At 44.1% G+C, this 24,023-nt stretch overlaps 1 protein-coding gene across 1 annotated transcript in view; it reads left to right on the top strand.

Annotated features, from left to right (window-relative positions):
- grin2ba (glutamate receptor, ionotropic, N-methyl D-aspartate 2B, genome duplicate a) overlaps positions 1-24,023 on the top strand; it is a 65,430-nt gene that overhangs the window by 20,870 nt on the left and 20,537 nt on the right. The window contains exons 5-9 of the mRNA XM_028599103.1: positions 9,619-9,733; positions 13,672-13,880; positions 14,959-15,130; positions 20,383-20,536; positions 22,484-22,609. Coding sequence (XP_028454904.1) covers positions 9,619-9,733; positions 13,672-13,880; positions 14,959-15,130; positions 20,383-20,536; positions 22,484-22,609 — 776 coding nt within the window. The remainder of the gene's footprint in view (positions 1-9,618; positions 9,734-13,671; positions 13,881-14,958; positions 15,131-20,382; positions 20,537-22,483; positions 22,610-24,023) is intronic.

Below are 24,023 nucleotides of genomic sequence, written 5' to 3'. Positions count from 1 at the left end.
AAAACGCAGCGGGCCTGCAGCGAAAAGTCGAGACCAACTCAACTTTTGGAGAATCGCAACCCCACGCCACGCTGCGCTGGCCAATCATGTAACCAGAGATCAGACTTGTCGGTGTGTTCTGAGCTCTGGTTTGAGGCGGTGCGAGTGTCCCGTACAGTAAACGGGAAACATCACTGCCTCCATCGCTGCCACAAGAAAGATTTAAAACACTATGAGGTTAAACTAAACCCTCATAGTTGGAACTGCCCGGGAGTCTGTGTAATCGCTGGATGTTTCTTGCAATAACAAAGCACTCGGTCTGTCTCGCTCCTCTCCTTCCTTTCTTTCTCTCTCTTTCTCTCTCTCTTCTGTGAAATAAAGCTGCCTTCAAGCGGCACTAATCTGTAATGTCGCCCAAGAAATGAAAACCGTCACATGGGTTTGTTTTCTCCGGAAATTCAGACCTGGACTTTCATGGCGGCTGTTCAGAAAACGATCTCATATTGTACAAAAATAGTTCACCGAAACATGTTTCTGAAAACATTTTAAGCGTAGAAATAGGCCATGCAGTTGCTGAATCTGTCTTCATTTCAGCTCAACTAAGATTTTTGTCAGATTTTGAGAGACTCTAGTCACCTCATCCCGCTCGCCATTTCCGGGTGAGTCCCGACTGCCCTGCCGGCAACTGAACATGTCAGGTCAGCCAAAATGAACGCCGACAGCCCCTGGATGGGAGAGAAACATGCTCTGGTTTATTGGCATTTCTTTAAACCAATCCCAATCGTCATGGGCAGCGCTAAGTGCTGTACGGAGCCACGGTGCCTCTGCTAAATAGCCTCTGGAGGGAACTTGTTTTGTGTACGTTCAAAAGTAGTTTTAGTCGTGCAACAGAAAACTCAGATTGGACAGATAGTCCAGCTAGCTGTCTGGATTTACCCTGCAGAGATCTGAGGAGCAGTTAACCATAGTCCTCACAAATCCACCGGAGGTTAGAATTGAAACACAAAGGAAGAGGCAGGTAACGGACATCCGAAAACAGTTTGTTTTTAAAAATTAAATTCTATGATGGCTAAGGAACTTCTTTGCTGACTTTTTTGGGCTTTATGTGGACCAAACTGGAGGTGAGAAGGCTATATGGCCAAAAGGTCCCGGAAGTGGGACGTCGTGGATATAGACTAGGCGCATACTAACTTTTTTGATGCACTCTTAATTGCAATAACACCTAAATTAATTGCTATAGCTGAGTTCATATGTTAACGTATTTTAAAAATAATTTAATTTAGTGTAATTTTTAGGGGGGGTGATATGAAATTTAGGCTTGAGCCCCCTAAAAGGATCTAAAATTGGCCATGCTCGCTTCAGATTTAATCCGAGACTGACAGTAGATTTTTTTAAGTGGAAAATTCAGATTGAAATATCGGAAGCAGGGCAGAAGATTGTGAAGGAAAGGAGGACGACACTTGCTGATCATTCATTTTACATCTTTGTGAAATGCTGCATGTTATGAGCAAGTACAGATGTGCCACACTGAAAAAAAAAAAAAAGAAACTACATTTCTGGGTCTCTACAGCTGTGTGTATCCCAGTCTGATACTTTCTGTGTGACTAATGGAGATGATCACACATGACTTTGTAGTTCCCATCACACATCACATGTCTTTCAAGCTTGTAGATTTACAAACGGCTAAGGTCAGTAAGGGATGCATCGAAATATGTAAATCATATCTAGTTTACATTTCAGTCTGCTGATGACTGATGAAGAGTTGCTGTATGGTCACGGCCATCTACTTGACTCTATAAGCCACACGTTATGCCGATCCCTCTCTGCTTAGCATTTCCTTGTCCGGACCCTTAGAGCTTCGTAGAATACCACGAGAGAATGAGGCGTCGCTCGGCTAAGTAAATTAAGTCTACTGTTGCCAGCTCTGTGACATTCCAGCTAATGCTACAGTATGAGCCTGACAAATAAAGATAGCAGCAAGAGGAAGAAGAGAGCAGAGACAGAGAGTGCGGGAGAGAGAGAGAACGAGAGGCCGCTGGTGAGCAATACACAACAGTGTGAGAATCATGAGTTTGACAACAGCGGCCCTGACCTTGCCAGACGTGGACAGGTTCCAAATGAGCTCGGAGTTGGAAAGGTGTCAAGTGCTTTTAAGCTCTGTGGACATTTTTGAACTTCTGTGGCCCCCAGTGAGGCTTTCAGTAGAGTCTGTTTGTGTGTGTGTGTGCGTGTGTGTGTGTGTGCACTCTGCAGTTCACTCTGGAACAGCATTTTGAGCTGAGGGATGAGTGTGTGCCAGTTCGACGGACACTGTCCACCTGGGTTTGTGTGTGTGTGTGTCTGTCTGTGTCTCTGTGTGTATGTCTGTCTGTCTGTCTCTTTGTGTATGTGTGTGTGTGTGTCTGTCTGTCTGTCTGTGTCTCTGTGTGTGTGTGTGTCTGTCTGTGTCTCTGTGTGTGTGTGTGTGTGTGTGTGTGTGTGTGTCTGTCTGTGTCTCTGTGTGTGTGTGTGTGTGTGTGTGTGTGTGTGTGTGTGTGTGTGTGTCTGTCTGTCTCTCTCTGTGTGTGTGTCTGTCTGTGTCACTCTGTGTGTGTGTGTGTGTGTGTGTGTGTGTGTGTGTGTGTGCCTCTTGCTGTTTCAGACTTAGCTAGAGTCTATAAAGGCCAGATGAGTGTGTGTTTGTGGGGCAGGCCAGTGGGAGGTGTTAAAAAGGTACCTGTTTGTGATGGGGCTTGATTGGAACTAGGTCAGGATGCTCTCCTCTTTCCTCCCGCTTCCTTCTCTTTATTTTTATCGCTGCCTCTCTGTCTCTGTCACTAAATCGCTTTTTCTCTGCCAGGTTTATTCAGTTCTTTACTTTATTTTATCTCACATAATCATTGCCTCTCCTTCTGTTTCTATCACTTTATTTTCTCTCTTTCTCTTTACTGTTTCCTTATTCCCCTCAATTCCTTCTTCTGCAGGCTTTTATAATTATCCATTCTTATAAGTTAAGTTTGCCCTTTAAGGCTTATGAAGTGTTATTCCAAATGCTCAGAAATTAGAAAAAGAGGAGAACAATATTGCCTCAAGTCTTTTATCAATAATCTCTGAAATGTAGAGAATCCACTCTGTTCGGGCTACCATTTTGAATGAACTGCATTGTGATTACTTTTAATTAAGTGCTGTTTATAATCTTTCAAAAATAAATGGAATGTTCTCCCCTCCATTCTGTATAGCTTGTTCCTGTCTTGTCATCTCTTTGCTCTCTTCCCATTAGCACAATTTATTACACTGTTTACACATTCAGTTCCCATGTCTGAATACACACATGCCACTAGATGCACACACACACACACACACACACACACACACACACACACACACACACACACACACAACAAATTCACACCTCCCCTCACATTCACACTGTATACCCCAAGTGTGCATGCAGCAGCAAAGCTTACAGTATCTGTGTCTGCCATATGGGGCAGGTTATCATTCTCCATATAGATTCCTCCTCTACAAACCCAATAAGTACATTGCACCACGGTAATTGCTAAGGAGTGTAATTCATGACTAATTCATGTCGGGGTTAATTTATTGAAACTGAGTCATCAATATTTCACACAACTTCTCCATTATTCACACCAGAACATGCGCTAAAACGTATCTGTGTCAGGCCATGGAGTTAGCATGGCGCGTGTGTGTGTGTGTGTGTCACTAAGTTGTTTTGATTTACAACGGCGAGGGTTCTCAAATAAAAGGAAATGGAAGGAAAGATTCGTTGAAATGTCTGCAAAAATGCGAGGCCGTTAAAGCTGTGGCAGGCGCGTTATTGTTGTTATACATATTGTACTGTTGTTGGACAAAGATTCTATGAAATTCTTCAGCATATTGTAATTCAAGGGGTCTGAGAGAAAACTAGACTTCTGCACCCCCTCTTTGGCTCTGTTTTCAGGCTTTAGAAAATCTAGCTGTCAACGGGAGACTTTGGCCAATCGCAGGTGGTTGCAGAGGAAGAGACCATTCCTATTGGCTGCTCTGCGAAGGCATAGCCCGTGCGACAAAGAGGGGGAGAGGGAGAGCTGAAGGAATAGTCTCACCATTATTCAAGTTCTGGCGGTTTTATTTTTATTTTGCATTCTTCCCACTGCAGCTTTAACAACGGAGGTACTGTTACCGTAGAGTCCGGTCAGCGTCACTCGCTTTGGTTCGCCAGGTGGAGACAGCTGCTCCTGCTGTTTGAATTTTAATTCACCTGCTGTACAGTACCGCTGAGATTCCCTCTCCCAGAGCTTTGAGCTGGAACCTGGACGAGTTCAACTGCATATCAAAGCAAGGGGTTTAGTGGGTGGCTGGATGTGTGCACAGCATTCTTAGCATGCACGTTACGTCATGCCACCTAATGACGCATACAGTAGCTTTAAAAAAATAGACCGAATCAGAATGAGCTTTATTGGCCAGGTTTGCGTAAACAAACAAGGGATTTGACTCAACACTCTAGTCCCAATCACTTAACATATACAGAATAAAGACAGAAAGGACAGTAAGAAATAGAAAAAATACTGTTAAGTATACAGTATAACAATACAATCAAATTTACAAAAATATATATACTTTAACAATTGAAGAGAGGGAAGGAATAGTGCAATATCAGTATAGTCAGAGATTTAAGATTTAAATATAAATATAATGCAAGGCAGTTCAGTGCAATGGTATTCTATTAATAACAATATTGTAATTGTAAGATTGAACTATACATGAGGTAGATGAGCAGAACAGTGTTGACTGCCTTTGTTCAGTGTAAGGGTGGGGGCTATTTCTGAGCATGGGGGTGGGGGTAGGTTTGTGTTCACATCTTTATTTGTGTCTCTGGCATGGCAAAGAAGGCGGGGAATCTGTCATCCAGTTTCAAGCAAAGGACTTAACACTCAGCTGCCCCAGTGGACCTGCTCAGTGGCCCACAGGAGGACTGACTGGCAGCTTCCAGATGTGGATTTACTGTTTAGAGATCAACAGCGTGGTTCCGGTAGTTAAAAAAACAAAATCCCATTCATTTTCGCCATAAGGATTTTGATTGTTAGCCACAATGTCTAAACCATCCAAGGTAGTCTGACCACGAGCTACGGGACTGTGAAACAAAGGTGTACGCTCCTTTAGAAGCCAGTAGTCCGTGTGACATTAACCTTGTTTTAAGAAAAAAACGTTTTGTTCGCAATTTGCGAGTCAAATGTTTTTATGGTCATGATTGTTGATGTAGGACCCGGGACGGTCCCCCTACAGGTTGTCTCATTAGAACTACAACTCGCGTCGGGTAGCGCGAGTTGTAGTTCTAATGAGACAACCTGTAGGGCTAAAAGTTACATAGTGTCGTGTCTCGAAATGTCGAAACGTCAATGGAGCAATTGAATGTGGAAAATTCACTTTCGGAACTAGCCTGGGAAAACCCTGACAAACTTCCTGGCAAATTTGAGATTTGCTCTACAAGTCCGTCTGGCCAAGAGCCCACTCAAGCCCATTTCAAATTTTTCCAAATTGAGGCACCAATCACAACCGCTGTGGCGGTCTTTACACGATGACGATAGCGCAGCGACGGCGAGAGCAGCTTTTTGTTTACGTTCAACACGACAGCCACCTGAAGCACAGCAAGCCGTTGATGTCGCTGTCGCTGCTGCGTCACCCGGCTCTTGGTCTGATTGGTTGAAGGACTATCCAATGGACCTTTTTCAGGGCAGACATTTTGACTTGTCATAGCAGGAACAGCACAGCTGAAACTGATAACCTTAACGATGGCTCAGTTCCATCAAGTGTCCCAGTAAGATATTTCAGTGAGTCAGAATGACCAATACCAGGACCTCTCCTAAGTGGAATGCAGCCATCATTAATGGTTTAATACCAGGGTCTCTCCTAAGTGGAATGCAGCCATCAGTAATGGTTTTGAATACACCTGTGCTTTTCCTACAATGACTGTGAATGAAGCTTGCCCAGACCCACTCTCAGTTACAGCTGAGAGTGGCACCAAAATCTGCGTTGCTATTCGGTCCGGTACATATTTAGTCTCTTCTCGTCTGACGAAATTAACACTAGGCAAATGTGTGTCCAGTTTGATTGGTCACGATACAGGAAGTCCCGAGGAGGTGACACAAAGCGAATGTGGAACCTTCGTGTAAACCCAGTGTGATGAGAGAGGAGAGGATAGTAGTAATATCTCCCATTCAACCTCTCTCTCTCTCTCTCTCTTTCTCTTCTCTTTCTCAATTTCCCTTCCACCCTCTGTGAGATTACCGTTACCATAGTAACACAGCAGATTGGCTTGGAAGTCACAGTGGTTGTGGGTGCCATAGCAACACACATATGCTTGTGTTTCGCTCCGTTACTGCTGTCAACGTGTGTAGGACGCACACACACACACACACACACACACACACACACACACACACACACACACGTAGACACACACACACGTAGACACACACACAAAGGCCCCACATTGTTGCACGCAACAATAGCTTGCTCGGTAAAGATTAAAGGGGCCGCAGCATCATGTCATTTTGTAAATGGCTTATGATTTATGCAGCAGATTCTGTGCACTTTGTATCTGTGCCAAGGCCCTGCAGGACGGGGCAGTTAGCTGGACACACGGGACTGCATGAGACGCTATGATGCCGGATGATTCTGCTCATCACAGCCCATTGAAAATATCAATATTTAATACAGGAAATAGAATGCGGAAGCTGGCATTAGAGTAGTTGCTGGATTATAACATAAATCACACCGCCATGGGATACATAGGATCTGGTTAAACAAAAAAATAAACCCTAAACATTTAAATTAGACTATTGTGTGTTCTGCGTGGCTTCCTCCTGATCTGATCTGTGATCTGTTCCAGCTTAGAAGGTCAGACGCGGTTAAAGGTGAAACCGTTTGAACTCTGAGCGTAGCGTTGAGGTGGTGTGTAACGTCAAGACCGAGCCGCACAAACTGGTTCTGCTGGTGATCCTGTGTCCTGATACAGGACGCAGTCCGCTGTATACAGACCCCATCAGCACCAAGCCAGATACACATACACACACACACCTTTTTTTGTCATTTATATATTCATCTACTGTACATATATATATATATATATATATATATATATATATATATATATGTATTGTGTGCACGGTTTTGAGGCAGAGTGTTTCCATGGAAACAGTCAGAGAGCAAAAGAGGGAGGGAAGAAGAGAGTAAAGGGTGAAAGAGTTAAGAGTGTGTGTGTGTGTGTGTGTGTGTGTGTGGGATGACAGTGAAGTGATCTGAGTTTACCTGACATAAACATTCCTGTTTATCCTCATATACACACACTTACACACTCCCACGCACGTTCATCATAATCACTGCAAGAGAATACAGCGGTGTGTGTGTGTGTGTGTGTGTGTGTGTGTGTGTGTGTGTGTGTGTGTGTGTGTGTGTGTGTGTGTGTTGTGTTCAGTTGAAGGGAGGTAAATGATTTCACCTGACAGAAACAATGCTGCTTTCTCTCGGTTTCTCTTTCTCTGCCAAACACAAACAGACTAAAGCAGACACACAGAGCCGCACGCGCACACACACACACACACACACACACACACACACACACACACACACAGAGTGAACCTTCAAGCTGCTGTTGGTGCATTATATAGTTCTTGTTTTTACGTTACATAAGCTGCATTGCATATTTTTGCGCCTCCTTTCCTCGCCCCTCTCTCCAGAGCTCGCTTTAGGATATGTCGTTATGGGACACAACAAGACTTAAAAATCTTTTAGGTGATGTAACCAAATATTCAACAATTTAAATGTGTTTTTTTTGTGTCCAGCTAGATATAACAAAAATACATATAAATATTAATAATACATATTTGATTTTGAAAGATTTAATTTGTATTTGCTTATTTAAAGAGCAAATTTAATTTAAAAAAAACTTTTAATTGACATGTTTATACAAATTCGCTAGAGGAGAAGATATGATTTAATATTTAGAAACTCCCAGACATGACGATGTGATGATTTATTTTTTTAACCTTTATTTATTCAGGGAAGGATCACTGAGAGGCAGCCTCTCTTTTAGCAGGAACACCCTGATCACATTCACACGGCTCCACATTCATACCTGGAAGCTGCCCAGTACGACCCCAGTCTGATCTGCTGGCCACTGGAGCGGTTGGAGGTTAAGGGCCTTGCTAAAGGGCACCTCAGTGGTGGTAGTGAGGGAGGGACAAGCACTGCTCTTTCACTTTCCCCACCCAGATTTTATCATGTCGGTCTGGAGATTGAACCGACAACCTCCCAGTCACAAACTCGTGTCTCTAACCTTGAGGCCACCACTGCCACCATGATGATGGTAAATGAGGATGGATGAGTGCTTACTATGTTGTTGTTACTTCCTTGATATTTTGATAGTCAGTCATGCAGAAAAGGCGCTTAGCTTAGCACAAAGACTAGTAACAGGGGGAAACAGCTAGCATGGCTCTGTCCAATGATAACAAAATCCCCCAACTAGCACCTGACTTGTTAACACTTTATATTTTGTATATCTATCTGAACATAAACCGTGTTAAGTGTAAAAACAACAAGGGGTTATGAACTATGACTAATAACTTGCTCGGATCTCAGTTGGTTGCCTGGCAACTGCTCCCAGCCAAGAAAAAGTTGAGCACATAACTCCTAGTAAAAAAATAAGCTGAACGTTTTAACACTTATATGCTGTAATGTGTTGGTGAGCTTTAGAGGTGGACAGTACCAAGCTAGATGTTTGTCCCCTTTTTTTAAGGCTTTGTGCTAAGCTAAGCGAACCGGCAGCTGGCTGTAGCTTCATATTTGATTTACAGACATGAGAGTCGTAGCAATCGTTTCATCTAACTCAACACAAATAAGCAAATAAGCACATCTCCCAAAATGTGGAACTGTTCCTTTAAGATTGCATCAATAGCGTTGAACCACACACTGAACCTGGGATGATTGGATAGATCATTGCTGAAATTAATGAATTCTTCAGTCCAGTTTTAAAATCATCACTGCTGCAAGTAGGGATGGACAATATAGACTAAATCAGATATCACGATATTCTTGACCAAATACCTCGATATCGATATTGTGGCGATATTCTAGGGTTGAAAATTGGTGCTTGAACAAAATATCTTCACAGATTTTAGATAAATATCATCAGTAATGTGGACATAATGTCTAAGTGGGGAAAAGGCAAATAATAGAACAGCTAGAACAGACTGGTAAGTTCAGAAAAGTACATCACTTTACTGTAATGCAGCTTTTAAAACTAGTAAAAGACAACACCAAAATCTAAGACGATATCTAGTCTCATATCATGATATCTATATAATATCGATATATTGCCCAGCTCTAGCCGCAAGTGTCTGAAGCTGATGGCTAATGTATGTTTGTCTATTTATGAAAAACCCTGCCTAGACATTGGCTGGTTTGTGTAATGTCAACGGGTTTGTCTGAAAAGAGAAATGCTTACAGGATAAATTGACATAGCGTGAAACTTTAACGTTTGGGGAATTGAGTAAACGGTTGCGGAGCTGCCACTGACATTGAGATGTTTTTTTCAGGAAGTGATGTACGTCTCAACGAGTGTCTTTCTCTGTCTCTCCCCTCGATGTTTTCCCTCTCCAGGTACCTGATGAATGTGACTTTCGAGGGTCGAAATCTGTCGTTCAGCGAGGACGGATACCAGATGCACCCCCAGCTGGTCATCATTCTGCTCAACAAGGAGAGACAGTGGGAGAGGGTGAGAGAGACATAGGAGACAGAGAAGGACCAAGTGTGCATGTACAGTATATTCAGCTGTATCCTGTAAGTATAGTACCTGATTGGTCCGCGAGTATCGGTCCGTCTATCTTCATCTCCTATCTGATTTTCACTTTTTAGGCATTTTAAGACTTAAGCTTTATAGGCGCCACTCCGATTAGATATTATCAACTCGGCGAAGGTGCCTTTGAGCAATACGCTGCAGCACAGGCTCCAGAGCGGAGATGTAGTAAGAATGCTTGTCTTTTCATTTTTAAAAAGTTTGGGAGGCTATTACATACCACCCATCATTTATCTAGTATCTTTACAAACTCATGCTTCAATTTGCCTGTGCTGCAGACTCTGCCAAAAAGTTGCCTTTTTACAGTCTTAATGTAACTGAGGTAGCTTAGAGCAGTGGCACCCTTAACTTTTCCATGTCAAGGACCCCTAAACTGACACAAATTAGACCACTGACCCCCATTTGAAAAGATTTTCTCCTGTCTATAAGGATTTTTGCTTTTAGATGTTTAATTATAGAAATTGTATGAAGTGTATTATTGTGAAAATAAATGATTCCCCCTTTTTGCTGGGGACCCTCCTTTGGCAACCACCGGCTTAGAGGATTGTGCTTTAGTTAGTCACATACACCGGCTTCCACTAAAACTGATCTCTGTAATAGTCAGACCTGTTGACACTCAAACATTGCGAGGAAGACAGAACTTGTGGTTGGATTTGCTTAAAGGACCACGCCGACTTTTCGGGACTTTGTCTTATTCAGCATATCCCCCGGAGTTAGATAAGTCCATACATACCCTTCTCATCTCTGTGCGTGTCGTAACTCTGTCTGACGCACCCACCGCTAGCCTAGCTTAGCACAGATCCTGGAGGTAACCGGCTCCATCTAGCCTAGCTTAGCACAGATCCTGGAGGTAACCGGCTCCATCTAGCCTAGCTTAGCACAGATCCTGGAGGTAACCGACTCCATCTAGCCTAGCTTAGCACAGATCCTGGAGGTAACCGGCTCCATCTAGCCTAGCTTAGCACAGATCCTGGAGGTAACCGACTCCATCTAGCCTAGCTTAGCACAGATCCTGGAGGTAACCGGCTCCATCTAGCCTAGCTTAGCACAGATCCTGAGGTAACCGACTCCATCTAGCCTAGCTTAGCACAGATCCTGGAGGTAACCGGCTCCATCTAGCCTAGCTTAGCACAGATCCTGGAGGTAACCGGCTCCGTCTAGCCTAGCTTAGTACAGATCCTGGAGGTAACCGGCTCCGTCTAGCCTAGCTTAGTACAGATCCTGGAGGTAACCGGCTCCGTCTAGCCTAGCTTAGCACAGATCCTGGAGGTAACCGGCTCCATCTAGCCTAGCTTAGCACAGATCCTGGAGGTAACCGGCTCCGTCTAGCCTACTGCTCCCAATAAGTGACAAAATGACGCCAACATTTTCCTGGACGTATTACGTCTCGTCGCTTCGGTGTGTTCCGAGGAACTTTTCTGACCAACTCGGTGAGACTGATCAGCCTTTTCTGCCGAGGGTCGGCCGTCTGATCGGTGTGTCTGGGCCTTAACGAATAACTCAATTCTGCCAACGTGGAAGGTAAGGTCGACAGTTTCACCCGCCAATGGCAAAATTCCCCTGCATTTGGGACGTGGTAGGGTGTTAATTTCAGGCCATTTGCGTGTCTGTAATTTAGAATTACGCCTGTGTTCCACCAGGGGTCTGTTGGTAGGCGCACATTCGCACGTACAAGAAGATACCGATAGATTGGATTCTATGTGTGCAAATAAGCATCTGCGTGGTTTAAGCACAGAACTGTGGCCCTTACACTGGGGAGAGTGAACGTTCAGCTATGAATGACGTGTATTGTTAGTGGGGCGCTGCCCCATGATGAATAAAAACCCAACTTTATCTGTGCTCTGTCAGCTTTCTCTAAATAATGGAAGGTTAAAACATTTGATTGTTCAATTGTGCAGGCGGAGCCATGGATAGGGTAGACTCTCTGGGTACAGGTGGTAGTGCAACCCTGAGTCATACCGAACCGACAACCTTAAACGGACTTAATGCTCCGCGCCACCTGCAAAGTCACCGGCCTGCATCTGTGTTTCCTTCTGCTCAGCTCCCATTGTGTCTGCGTCCTGCAGTCTGACTGCCTTGTCTCTCCCTATTCTTTATTCTCAGTGTTTCTCTCTTTCTTCTGCCTCTCTAATCTATATTCTGTCCTCTGATCAGAGAACAAGGTGAATTGCTCCCCTCCTGTCTCCCCTCTTTTTCTCTCTCTCTCTCTCTCTCTCTTTTCTCCCCTTGCAGCCCCCCCCCTCCTCCCCTCCTCCCGCTCCCTTGCTCATGTTTAATTCTTAGCTTGACTTCCAGCTGAACCACTTTTCTTGGATCCTAATGAGTTCCAGCTCCTACAACCATGCTTCCACTGCACCTTTGAAGTAGTGCAGAGACTCTGTAGTGTCCAGTCCAGTTTACTTCCCCTCCGGGCTGATTTGAACCCTTTTTCTTTCCATCTCCCTCCCCTCCTTTCTCACCTTCTCTCCATCCCTGTCTTTCTCTTTCACTAACTTCTGCTCACTCTTGTTGTGTCCAGATAAAAGAGGCGCTGCATCGTGCCCCAGAGATACTGTACACAGCTTTAGCTTGTCCACTCCAGGCAGTCTTGGCAAATTTGTGTTCTCTGGAGTGCAAAGTGTGTGTGTGTGTGTGTGTGTGTGTGTGTGTGTGTGTGTGTGTGTGTGTGTGTGTGTGTGTGTGTGTGTGTACATTTACATATTTAACGAGTGTGCACACCCACGCCTCAGCTCTTTGTCCTGCCCCTCTCTTCCCATTACGGTGTGTCCAATTAGCTGATGAGCCATATCCATTTCCTCCAACATCTTTCTCTCGGCGAAAGTGGCCGAGTGGGCACTTTTAGAGGAAAAGGGCATAGGCAGAGTCTGCAGGTACGGTTTCACGAGATGGGCATCTGGGGGAAGATTTTACTAATTGATGGCGTTTATTCAGTGGAGTAGAGCCACAGGGCTGGAGGGCCCTCCAGACCTACTACAGCTGGACACTCCTCTACAGAAGAGTCCTCCCGGCATTTTGCATCTGAAAGAACTCCATCTCTGGCTTTGTTTCTCACTTGACTCGTTCTCTCTGCTAATGTAGCGGTTTCTCACATCTCTCTTTTTCTTCGTTTAATCTCTCCATCCAAATCTCTCCCTTACCCTCTCCTCTTGATCTGAATTCGGCTCTTTCCCCCATTTCACTCTCGTCCTTCCCATTAACCTTGCTCTCATTCTCTATGCTGGCTCCCTCTCCTCTCTCTCCTCTCCTCTCCTCTCCTCCGCTCTCCTCTCCTCTCATTTTCCTTCTCTCCCCTTTCATCTCATTTCCTCTCCTCTCCTCTTCTTTCCTCTACACTCCTCTTGTTTCCTTCTCTCCTCTCCTCCCCTCTCTCCTCCTCTCCTCTCCTCTCCTCTTTTCTAGTTTGTCTTCTCTCCTCTCTTCCCACTAACTTTCTATATTCACTTACACATTTCATTATCAGTCCTGTTCATGTGTGACCATACTCTCGTGTAATTGACAGATGGACTAGTCACAGTTAAACCCAGAAAACAGAAAATGAGGCAATAAAACCCAAATCAAAGTGAGAGTTGTTTGCGTTACAAGCAGCATTGCTTTTGTGATTTGTTTTAACACACTGTTTGCAGGAGCCGCAGTTAGTTTTGATAGACTGGACTCATCGCAGCGTGGAATTTAATCTGAATTCATTTTCTAATTTGATTCCTGTCCAGTGATTCATTTCTGTTACGTTAGCATTGAAGTCGATGAGCCACTTGTCCAGACTGAGCCCCCCATGACTGCAGTTAGAAACCAGACCGAGAAAAAGACGAGGTAATCTGTGTCTCACATTCAGTTTGATTGCCTTACATGTCTCTGTGCAGGTGGGTAAATGGGAGAATGGTTCCCTGTCCATGAAGTACCACGTGTGGCCTCGCTATGAACTATATGGGGGGGCAGCGAACAGGGAGGACGACCACCTGTCCATCGTGACGTTGGAAGAGGCTCCGTTCGTCATCGTGGAAGACGTGGATCCGCTCAGCGGGACGTGCATGAGGAACACTGTACCCTGCCGGAAACAGATCAAAATCCTGTGAGAATTACCGCTCGGATGTACCCAGTGTCAGATGCTACGTTTCCAAGTGGCCGGCTATTTTCATAAACGGACATTTCAACCTCTCCGTTTTCAAAAATAACATCGTGCACAGCTGTCAGTTTTCAGAAAAGTGTTTGTTTACACGTACACGTGTATATATGCCGTCAAGAGCACGCCAGACCTGTAGGTGGCGGTGTAACGAGAAGCTCAAGCCCACGTTAGCCAATCAGAATCTCGAAAATAGCAACAACACCTCTCTCTTCTCTTCCTCACCTGCCTTAACCTCCGTTTGTCTCAGTTTATTTCAAGATTTCAAAAATCTCCACTCTGGCCAGAGTTTTTAGAAAGACTCGGTTTCAGAGGCGAATTCTCGGTTTGCGTGTAAACGAAGGGAAATGGCTCCGTTTGTAAAAAATAACCATGGATGTGTAAACAGGGTCGGAGAAAAACGACAATAACACATTCAAAAAAGTATTTAAACAGAAGCTGATTAACAAATATATACAACAGAAGTGTGAACACCAGATGGTAGATACAATGTTTGGGATTCTTTGGGTGGAAGGTCTATATCAAATAAAAAATAATGAATTCAAAATAAGCTCATGTAAGACTATGAAAATAATTCAAGTTAAAAGGGTAGGTGTAATAAGATCAGGCTTCAGCCTATACCTTTTCGGTCCTGTTTGTTTCTCTTGTTGCAATTCAAAGCAATAATGTTATGTTTGATTGATTGATTGAATGGTGTAAGTTACAAATGGCCGAAAAAATAAAAGAAAACATTTCTGTGAAGTATTAGATTATTATAGACTCACACATCTACCTACTGCAGAACTGACCAAAGTAGAAATTAAAAAGAAAAAAACCTGCCTCAATTTTGCCTGCGAATGATGTTAATTTCCCAGGACAGCTTGACGGTGCCAGAGGTAGAATCCGTTCACACTTCATCGGCGTGAGAGGGGCCGAGCCAGAGACGCTAAATCGCCACTACGATTCACAACTCTTGCCAAATTCAGACAGAAGTCCATATTTAATGAAATAATTGTCTGTCTGCGTGTTTGTTTGTCCGTCTGTGCAGCAATCAGACGAAGGATTCGGGGATCTACATAAAGCGCTGCTGTAAGGGATTCTGCATCGACATCCTGAAGAAGATCGCCAAGCAGGTGAAGTTCACCTACGACCTTTACCTGGTCACTAACGGCAAACACGGCAAGAAGATCAACGGGACATGGAACGGCATGGTGGGAGAGGTGAGGACACGTGCGTGTGTGTGTGTGTGTGTGTGTGTGTGTGTGTGTGTGTGTGTGTGTGTGTGTGTGTGTGTGTGTGTGTGTCTGTCTGTCTGTGTGTGTGTGTGTGTGTGTGTGTGTGTGTGTGTGTCTGTGTGTGTGTCTGTCTGTCTGTCTGTCTGTCTGTCTGTGTGTGTGTGTATGTGTTTCTGTGTATGTCTGTGTGTGTCTTTGTGTGTGTGTGTGTGTGTGTGTATGTGTGTTTCTGTGTATGTCTGTGTGTGTCTGTCTGTCTGTGTGTCTGTGTGTGTGTTTCTGTGTATGTCTGTGTGTGTCTTTGTCTGTGTGTGTCTGTGTGTCTGTGTGTGTGTGTGTGTGTTTCTGTGTATGTCTGTGTGTGTCTTTGTCTCTGTGTGTGTGTGTGTCTGTCTGTCTGTGTGTGTGTGTGTGTGTGTTTCTGTGTATGTCTGTGTGTCTGTTTGTCTGTGTGTCTGTGTGTGTGTGTGTTTGTGTGTGTGTGTCTGTCTTCTTTCTGTCTGTCTGTGTGTGTGTGTGTGTGTGTGTGTGTGTGTGTGTGTGTGTGTGTGTCTGTCTGTCTGTCTGTCTGTGTCTGTGTGTGTGTGTCTGTCTGTGTGTGTGTGTGTGTGTGTGTGTGTTTCTGTGTGTGTGTCTGTCTGTATGTCTGTGTGTCTGTCTGTCTGTGTGTGTGTGTGTGTGTTTCTGTATGTCTGTGTGTGTGTCTTTGTGTGTGTGTGTCTGTCTGTCTGTGTGTGTGTGTGTCTGTCTGTCTGTCTGTGTGTGTGTGTGTGTGTGTGTGTGTGTCTGTCTGTCTGTCTGTCTGTGTGTATGTGTGTTTCTGTGTATGTCTGTGTCTGTCTGTGTGTCTGTCTGTCTGTGTTTGTGTTGTGTGTGTGTGTGTGTGTGTGTGTGTGTGTGTGTGTGTGTGTGTGTGTGTGTGTTTTTCTGTCTGTCTGTCTGTCTGTCTCTGTGTGTGCGTGTGTCTGTCTGTCTGTGTGTGTGTGTGTGTGTGTGTGTGTGTGTGTCTGTCTGTCTGTGTGTGTGTGTGTGTGTGTGTGTGTGTGTGTCTGTCTGTCTGTGTGTGTGTGTGTGTGTGTGTGTGTGTGTGTTTGTGTTTGTCTTCTCATGGTCTGTCTCCTACTTTTACCTCGGCAGTTCTTGTGTGTGTGTCAGATAGCTCTCCTCTCTGAACTCCTACTAAACGTTCAGTCAGTGGACGGCTGCCAGATTCTCGGGTCAACAAGAACAGTAAAGCATCTTTGTGCCTGTTCGTGGTCACGCACGCGTAAATGATACGACCATCTCATTTGTAGTTTGTTGGCAAAGTGTGCAAATGAAGATTGCACCTAATTCACACTTTGCAACACCATCTTATCCTTATTGATGTTCCAGCTGTTTAAAATGTGGCGTTAAGACATTTTGGGCTGTCAGAGTGGCGGAGTAGTCTGCAGAAAGACATCAGCTTCTTTCCCTCCGTTTGAAGCAGAAAATGCTCCGATTACACAACAGGCTGTGGTGCACAGAGCAGTCGGCTTCTGTACAAATGTTGGAATTTAAATTCATTCAACCATTTGGGAAAAAAAACAAAAAACATTTAAATTACTCCCAACAAAGACTTTTTTTCTCAACCGAATGAAAAAAGTGTAGGCTGAAGCTACAGCCTATTGCGCCTACACTTTTTGCAAAACACAAACTCTGACTTACCACTCTGTTCAGACAGTTTTATGTCTCCATTACACTTTCCAGTAAATGATTTAACTAAATAATGATTTTAACAAAGTGTGCCACACATCTTCAGTTCCTCATAACAGCTCTTCCCCAAATCCACACCTCTAGCAGAAATACAACGATTGAATACACTGACATTAAACATGCAGATTCCTCTCACACGTATTGACTTTCTCTTATTCTAAACAACGTTGGACACTTTCAGTTAGCCATTTATTTTTGACCGTGCCATTAATTTAAGAGCATTTCATTTAATGAACAGTTATAGCTGTATTTGCTCATAGCCACGCAGCCATGTGTAAGGTGCCTTTACCATGCAGTCACTGTGAAGAAAAGGTCAAAGGGCAGACAGAGTTACAGTCTGTGCTCTCCCCTCTGTGCCCGATGAACTACGGGCTATATTTAGCTTTTATAGGAGCTACCTGAAGGGTTCATTCTCTCTCCAAAAGTGCGTTTTCATACCTTGAATTATGAGCTTTCCTCTCCGGGGTCAGCCCTCTGCCCAACTGGCCTAACACTTATGTCAGATGGGCTAAGCGCCTCACCCAAGGGCGCGTGCAGTTTGGTCAGCTGCAGCACTTCACTTTGGGCTCTAAAACGTTCACTTAATCGACATTGGTCCTAAGGTAAGGTCGTTGTCAGTTCTCATACTTCAGCCTGTAAGAGTGAGCCGCACTCGTGCTGTCTGACGTTGGCGATCTGTTAATGAAGGAAAATGCAAACCAATCGATAGTGGCCTAAAAGGTCACAGGTTGAAAGCACGCTCTGTTACCTCTACGTGTGGACACTGAAGTTTGACCAACCTTCAGAAGTCACAGACAAGCTGATGTGTCTATTTCTTTTTCGTGCGGTAAAACTTTTGCTATTCATTTTACATTAAACGGACCCATTTATTCTATTATATAAAACCATTTAAGTCATCCGGCCAGTGTCTCTAGTGGGCTCTGAGCTGTAAGTGTGACCACCTGTAATCAAACGCTGTCTCCTTCTCACCTCCCCAGACGATTAGTCATTAGGAGGAGGGAGGGGGGCATTCATCTGAGCAGCTTCCTCTCATACACACCCACACCCAAACCCACACCCACACCCACACACAGACACACACATGCACACAAGCTCCACTTATGCAACAATCACCAAAATAAAAGAATGCATGCATGAATGCGGACACATGGTCACAGGCATACACTGTTTCCATATGTGCACAGAGAGGACACACTCTTAATGTCACACACACGCACACATGCACGCACACACACGCACACATACACACACACACACACACACCTCACCGTGTATATGCTGTGTCTAACAAAACCAAACCGTGTCCTTCTCCAGTTGGAACAAAGCCAAAACTACAGTATATCTCACAGACTTAATGGACCAAAATCTGGACTGATTTCACACACACACACACACACACACACACACACACACACACACACAGGGATCACTGAGGGCCTTAACACAATTTGCCACAGCTTGGAAAGACAGAAGATCAAAAAGAAAACGGAAAAAAAATCAATGGACACTTTAAGAAGGCCGACATTTTGTCATAACTTAATTATGGCAGTCAGTGTCAGATTTTACGGGCTGCATTGACTTGTGCCACCCCGAATACTCCTAATTTAAAATATTAGAGGCAATACACTTGATTACATGAGTTTGGCCTTGCTAGCGGGTCCCACAAAGACACACACCAGCTGAGACACAAACGCAGATCCGCGCTCGCTCATTCTCAGTAACACCCACATGGGTCACTTTCATAACACGGAGAGAACAAGTCGTAGGAGGGAGATGGAGAGAGCGAGAGGAGAGAGAGAGGAAGTGAGTACACTGCTGGATGGACTCGCTCTCTTCCCCAGGGACACATTTCGCACATTCGGGCACCAGCATACACACAAGTGAACATGCACATCCGTACTTACATGCTGACAGAACACACGAGATCGAAAAGTTACAATTGACACACACACACACACACACACACACACACACACAAACACAAACACTTTGAAAACCGCAGATAATGTGCAGAGAAGATGTGTAATATTCTCCCTGCCTGTAAAGGTCCACTTCACAGGTAAGAGAACAGAAGATCGCTCCCTTCTCTGTCAATCTTTCAATTTTTTCCTTTTTTGACTCACTCATCTGCAGACAGACACACACGCACTGACACACACACGCACGGAGGCACGCATACACATACACACACACACACACACACACACACACACACACACGCTCTTGCGCTGAAGCACATTCTGGAGCTTTGACTCACACAGTCACAAACGCCTTAGTAACTCAGTAAGACAGTCTCGTCCCACTTTACCCTGTGCTGTAGGGCTGCAAAATGTGGGGCTAAATATACTACCTGTGCACAAGTACTGACGGGAGGGAGGCAGGTAGAGGAAGGAGAGGCATTGGGCCGGGCTATTTCAAGCAGCCATGACCCACTGTGGTAACCCACTTTCTTCCTCCCTCGTTCTGTCTTTCCCTCCCCCGGTGCGCATCACGAGTGTCCACTCCGAGCCGTGTGTGTGTGTGTGTGTGTGTGTGTTGTCCCCCTGCCCTATCTTTGTCTCTAATGTCTCCATTCTCAAGTTTCTTTGCTTCACTTTGCTCATTCTAATTCTTTCTCTGCTTTTCTTTTTATGTTTCCACTTGCCCTTAAAACCAGCTCGCTCTGCTATTATGTCAGATTTGATTTCCTACATTTCCCAAAATACCTTTTGACAGCTAACCAAGACAGAGTGCTTGAATCTGCTGCTTGCTTTATACATGTTAACAGAGAAGCGAGAGGAACTGCGCTAGCGCTGCTAGCTTTTCCCTTTTACTCAGAGCAAACATGTTTCTAAATTGCGCAGCCGTCGGTTTAAAAATGGCTATTTGGCCCCGTTCTACAATGGATTTTGTCTGTATGATCGCTGAACATCAGTGTGATCAAAGTAATCCATCCAGACGGAACATATTGCTCTTGGATTATAAGGGCTGACACTAAAACCTAATTTGCTCTTGATATATTCGATTGCTGAAGAGGCACATTTATTCATTCATCCAGTGAAAACAACAACAGAGCCAACGGCAGAATGGACAAAGAAATGCAAAGGGACATCGTGAAAAGCTGTTTCTCAGCGATGTTAAAATGTTTGCACAATGCCCTTTAGAACTCAGGGATGGCTGTAACGATTTCCTGCTTTGTCTTATCACATTCCTTAACAAGAAATACCCACATTTGGAAAGACTCCCAGCACAATTGCCTTCAAATGAACTGATGAGCTATTTTTATGCTTGTTTTTTTAGGCTTGTGTTTTTTCTTCTTCACTATAAGCTATTCTTAACTATCCTGATTGAATTTGTTGGTATGTTTTTTGTTGCGGCAGCACCAAACAAGACATCACCCCCCTCAGGGATAAGTCGAAGATTGAGGACAGATTTTTCCCTTAAAAGCGTGCTCCACTCATTACTGGATGGATAATGGATGTTTAAATAATGGATGCTCTTTGTCTTTCTGCTCTCCCTACTAGGTGGTGTTGAAAAATGCCCACATGGCCGTCGGCTCCTTGACCATCAACGAGGAGAGGTCGGAGGTCATCGACTTCTCCGTCCCCTTCATCGAGACGGGTATCAGCGTCATGGTGTCCCGTAGCAACGGCACCGTTTCACCCTCGGCCTTCTTAGGTGAGGAGCGCAGCAGCCAGCGGTCAGACGTTGGGGGGGGGGGCAGAGATGGGCACCTGACGGCCATGTTGTTTTATTTTATGATATTGTGACTATGCAAGGGGGTAAGCTTCGCTTCAGAACTCGAATCTCCTATGGCGCCATTTTGATGCTACAAAGCCATCGCCTCCCGTTAGCATCCCATTGACTCCCATTCATTTTGAGAGTCTGGCCACTCTCCATTGACAAGTGTTAACTTCCTTGAAGGCGGGTACTCTGTTGAAGTTTAAAACTATTGGATCTGCCCAGAGCCACTCTGGATCTGCCAGAACCAATCGCTAACGTTTTGTCGTGACGTATGTCATGCGCATGTGCAACAAGAGGGGAGACCAACAAGGCTATGTGTTTGAAGTGTGCAAGTAGGCGGTTTGACCTTGTTTTACCTGCTGATTAACCCTTGTGTTTTCTTCCCGTCTACCACTTCTTGTCCTTCAGAGGCAAAATTGAAAATGAACTTCTTGTGTGTGCTTTTTAGAAACGTTTTGTCACTTTTTTTCCACCCTTTTTCATTCATGGTCAATAAACCTAATTTATATGACATTAAACCTAATTTTTTGAGTTAAAGAAGATGAAATTCTGAATTATTTTGACTAATAGTTAAGATCATAGGATGCTGAGTGGATTCCAGACTGGTATATATCAAAGTTTGGTCAAAATGCTGTTTTGAAACAATTTAAACATGTTTTTCAAATGCTGAAAAATTGAATAAAACATCCAAAATTCAATGAAAGTAATCATTGATTTTACCTGCGAAGAATGTTTCATGTTCCATACAACGTACATCCATTCATGCATGTTATTCTGGGGGACTTGATTGAAAGAAACCCATATTTCTGATATAAAAAAAAGAGTCAAATTGATCTCAAGGACAACACAAGGGTTGAGATTTATTCAATAACGATTTCCTCTGCCTGGTTGCCCAGAGACAGTGGGCTTTGGTTCTGGTTAGGTTGGGTGCTTAGACCCTGATATACCTGCTTACATGTCTAGTTATAATTATTATAATGCCAAATTTTGAAAAAAAAGAAGAGGTTTTACAGCCTAAACCACTCAAGGTGCAAAGTAAAATATGCAGGAAAGGTAGTAAATGTGAAAAAATGATCTATGTTCACCATAAGGTCGCTAAAAAAGTAGTAAAAGTCTTAAAGAGTGTAATAAAGTCACAAACCGTACGTCACATTTACATCGAGGCGCAACATGCGGTTTTAGGTCATTTTTGATAGTGAATTATGGATATTTTCTGCAAATTTGTGAAATATACAAAGCCTACTCATGCCAATTTGATGCAGATTTTCTGACTCAGAGACACCAGATTGCTTCCAAAGACTCTCTGGAATGAGAAGAGCCATTGTTTGAGTTTGATTTAACTGTCTTTTGGCCAACACTCGTCACAGATCCAGAGGGCTGTATGGATCTTTGTCAGGTCACTTCAGGTTGACTTCCATTTTTACACCTTTGGAAGTTGAACTAAAAGTAATTGTTGTGGACACGAGTGATTAGAGCCAAGTTCTAATGCATCTGAATGATGAGGAGGCAGACTGGAATGCATGATAATATGGCTAACTGTTTATTCTCTTTTCTTTTTTTTTCGCTCCCTGTCTCTTTGCCCTCTTAAATTTCCCACTCCTACTCCATTTCTCTGACTCTTGCTTCCTCTTCTCAATCTGGCGCTCATTTGCATATCTCTCTTGTCCTCTCCCTCCCTCGCTTCATTTTCTCTCCCTCTCTGCCGCCCTCGCTCTTTTCTCCCTCTTCCTCCCTCTCCTCATGTCCCTCGTCTCTTTTCCGTCTTCTCCCCTCTCTTCTCCTCTCCTAATCTCTGTCCGTCCACGCTCCCTCCCTCAATCCCTCGTCTCCCTCGACTCCCTTCATCTCTCCCTCTCCTCTCTTCCCTCTCTCGCCCTCCAGAGCCCTTCAGTGCGGATGTGTGGGTGATGATGTTCGTGATGCTGTTGCTGGTGTCAGCAATGGCTGTGTTTATATTCGAGTACTTCAGCCCTGTGGGCTACAACCGCTGTCTGGCTGACGGCAGAGGTGAGAGGCTTCTGCTCAACACACAGAGAAACACACACTCACACACACACAGGCAGGGTACCTGTTGGGGGGCTGCACTTGTTTGAGGATATAGATGTATGTGTATGCAGAGATTTTCTCTTCCAGTCTTCGAGCCGCGCTGCCTCCCTCATCTCTCACTCTTTTTGCTCAGAACACACCAGATGGGAGGGGCACGCTAAGGTTGAATTTACCGGAGGGACGTATACCGTTTCAACATGTGCTGAAAGTGACGTATTACTTTGGAATTAAAGTTAGACTTCTCAGAACTCCACAGTCAATCGGTTTAGTAGGAAATCTACAGCAATGCTGTTGAGATTACGTTTATCTACGTGGCAACAACGCGTTCACAATGAGTGTATCTGCCGACACATTCTTCATACTGAACATACTGTAGGCAGCTCCAAGCACTGGGTTCATGGTCATCACATCAAGCTGTTGGAGAAATGTTGAAAAAGTCCACACTGATACACAGCACAAGATGCGTAATGCTTTACTTGAAGGTATCTACATAAGCATGACATGACACTGTCATGAACAATGTCATGACACATCAACCCTAATCCTAAAGGCCGTTATACAGTAGCCGCAGCCCAGCTGGCGTGCGCAAATGTGACGTCATGGAATCGCCGTAACTATTTATACCTGCGCTGGTGGTCGCGACACTGACTAGAAGAAGAAGAAAAAAGTAAACAACGGCAGATGTTTATGACGCGTTCATGACAGTGTCATGCCACTCTTATGTAGATACCTTCAAGTAAAGTGTAACCCCAAGATGCACAAGCTTTTAAAATATTCAAAATAAACCACAGGTCTTGTGCTTTGTACGCCCCAATCTCCCACCCCAAAATGTAATTACCAAAATGTAATTTAAGTATCAAAAGTAAAAGTACTCGTTTTGCAGAAAATGGCCCCTGTGACTGATATATAATTACATATTACATGATTACATTGTTAATGCTTATGCATCAATGCATAACGTCGCTGTCGGACAGAAACCTTGCATCTCCATGTTTTGTCATTTGAATTTTTTTTCATAAATCAATGGTCACCCTTATACTTTCAAATTAGCCTCTCTTTTTTTTTCATTCCCTTAAAAGCAACGGTTTTGGATATACAAGGTTTTCGCCCGGCAGCGACAATAGTTATGATTTTTTAGCTGGTCGAAGTAGAGCTAGTTTGATCTCGGCCTACTATTAGATATTACTGTATATCCTGTACTGCACAGAAAAATCTGAGTGGTTGCGATATGATTCATTTTTTGGGGGATTTATGACTAAATCAAAAAAAAAAATGTTGTGCCTGTGAGCATGAGCCAGGCAGCAATTACATTTAATCAAAATCAAAAAGCAAATTATATAAGCACATTTGTAGTTGACAGGTTGTCTTTTGATGA

This window comes from Perca flavescens, chromosome 15 (genome assembly GCF_004354835.1).
Source record: "Perca flavescens isolate YP-PL-M2 chromosome 15, PFLA_1.0, whole genome shotgun sequence".
NCBI classification, from domain to species: domain Eukaryota; kingdom Metazoa; phylum Chordata; class Actinopteri; order Perciformes; family Percidae; genus Perca; species Perca flavescens.
Note: the sequence above shows the minus strand (reverse complement) of the source record. Positions and strands in the feature narration are given on the sequence as shown.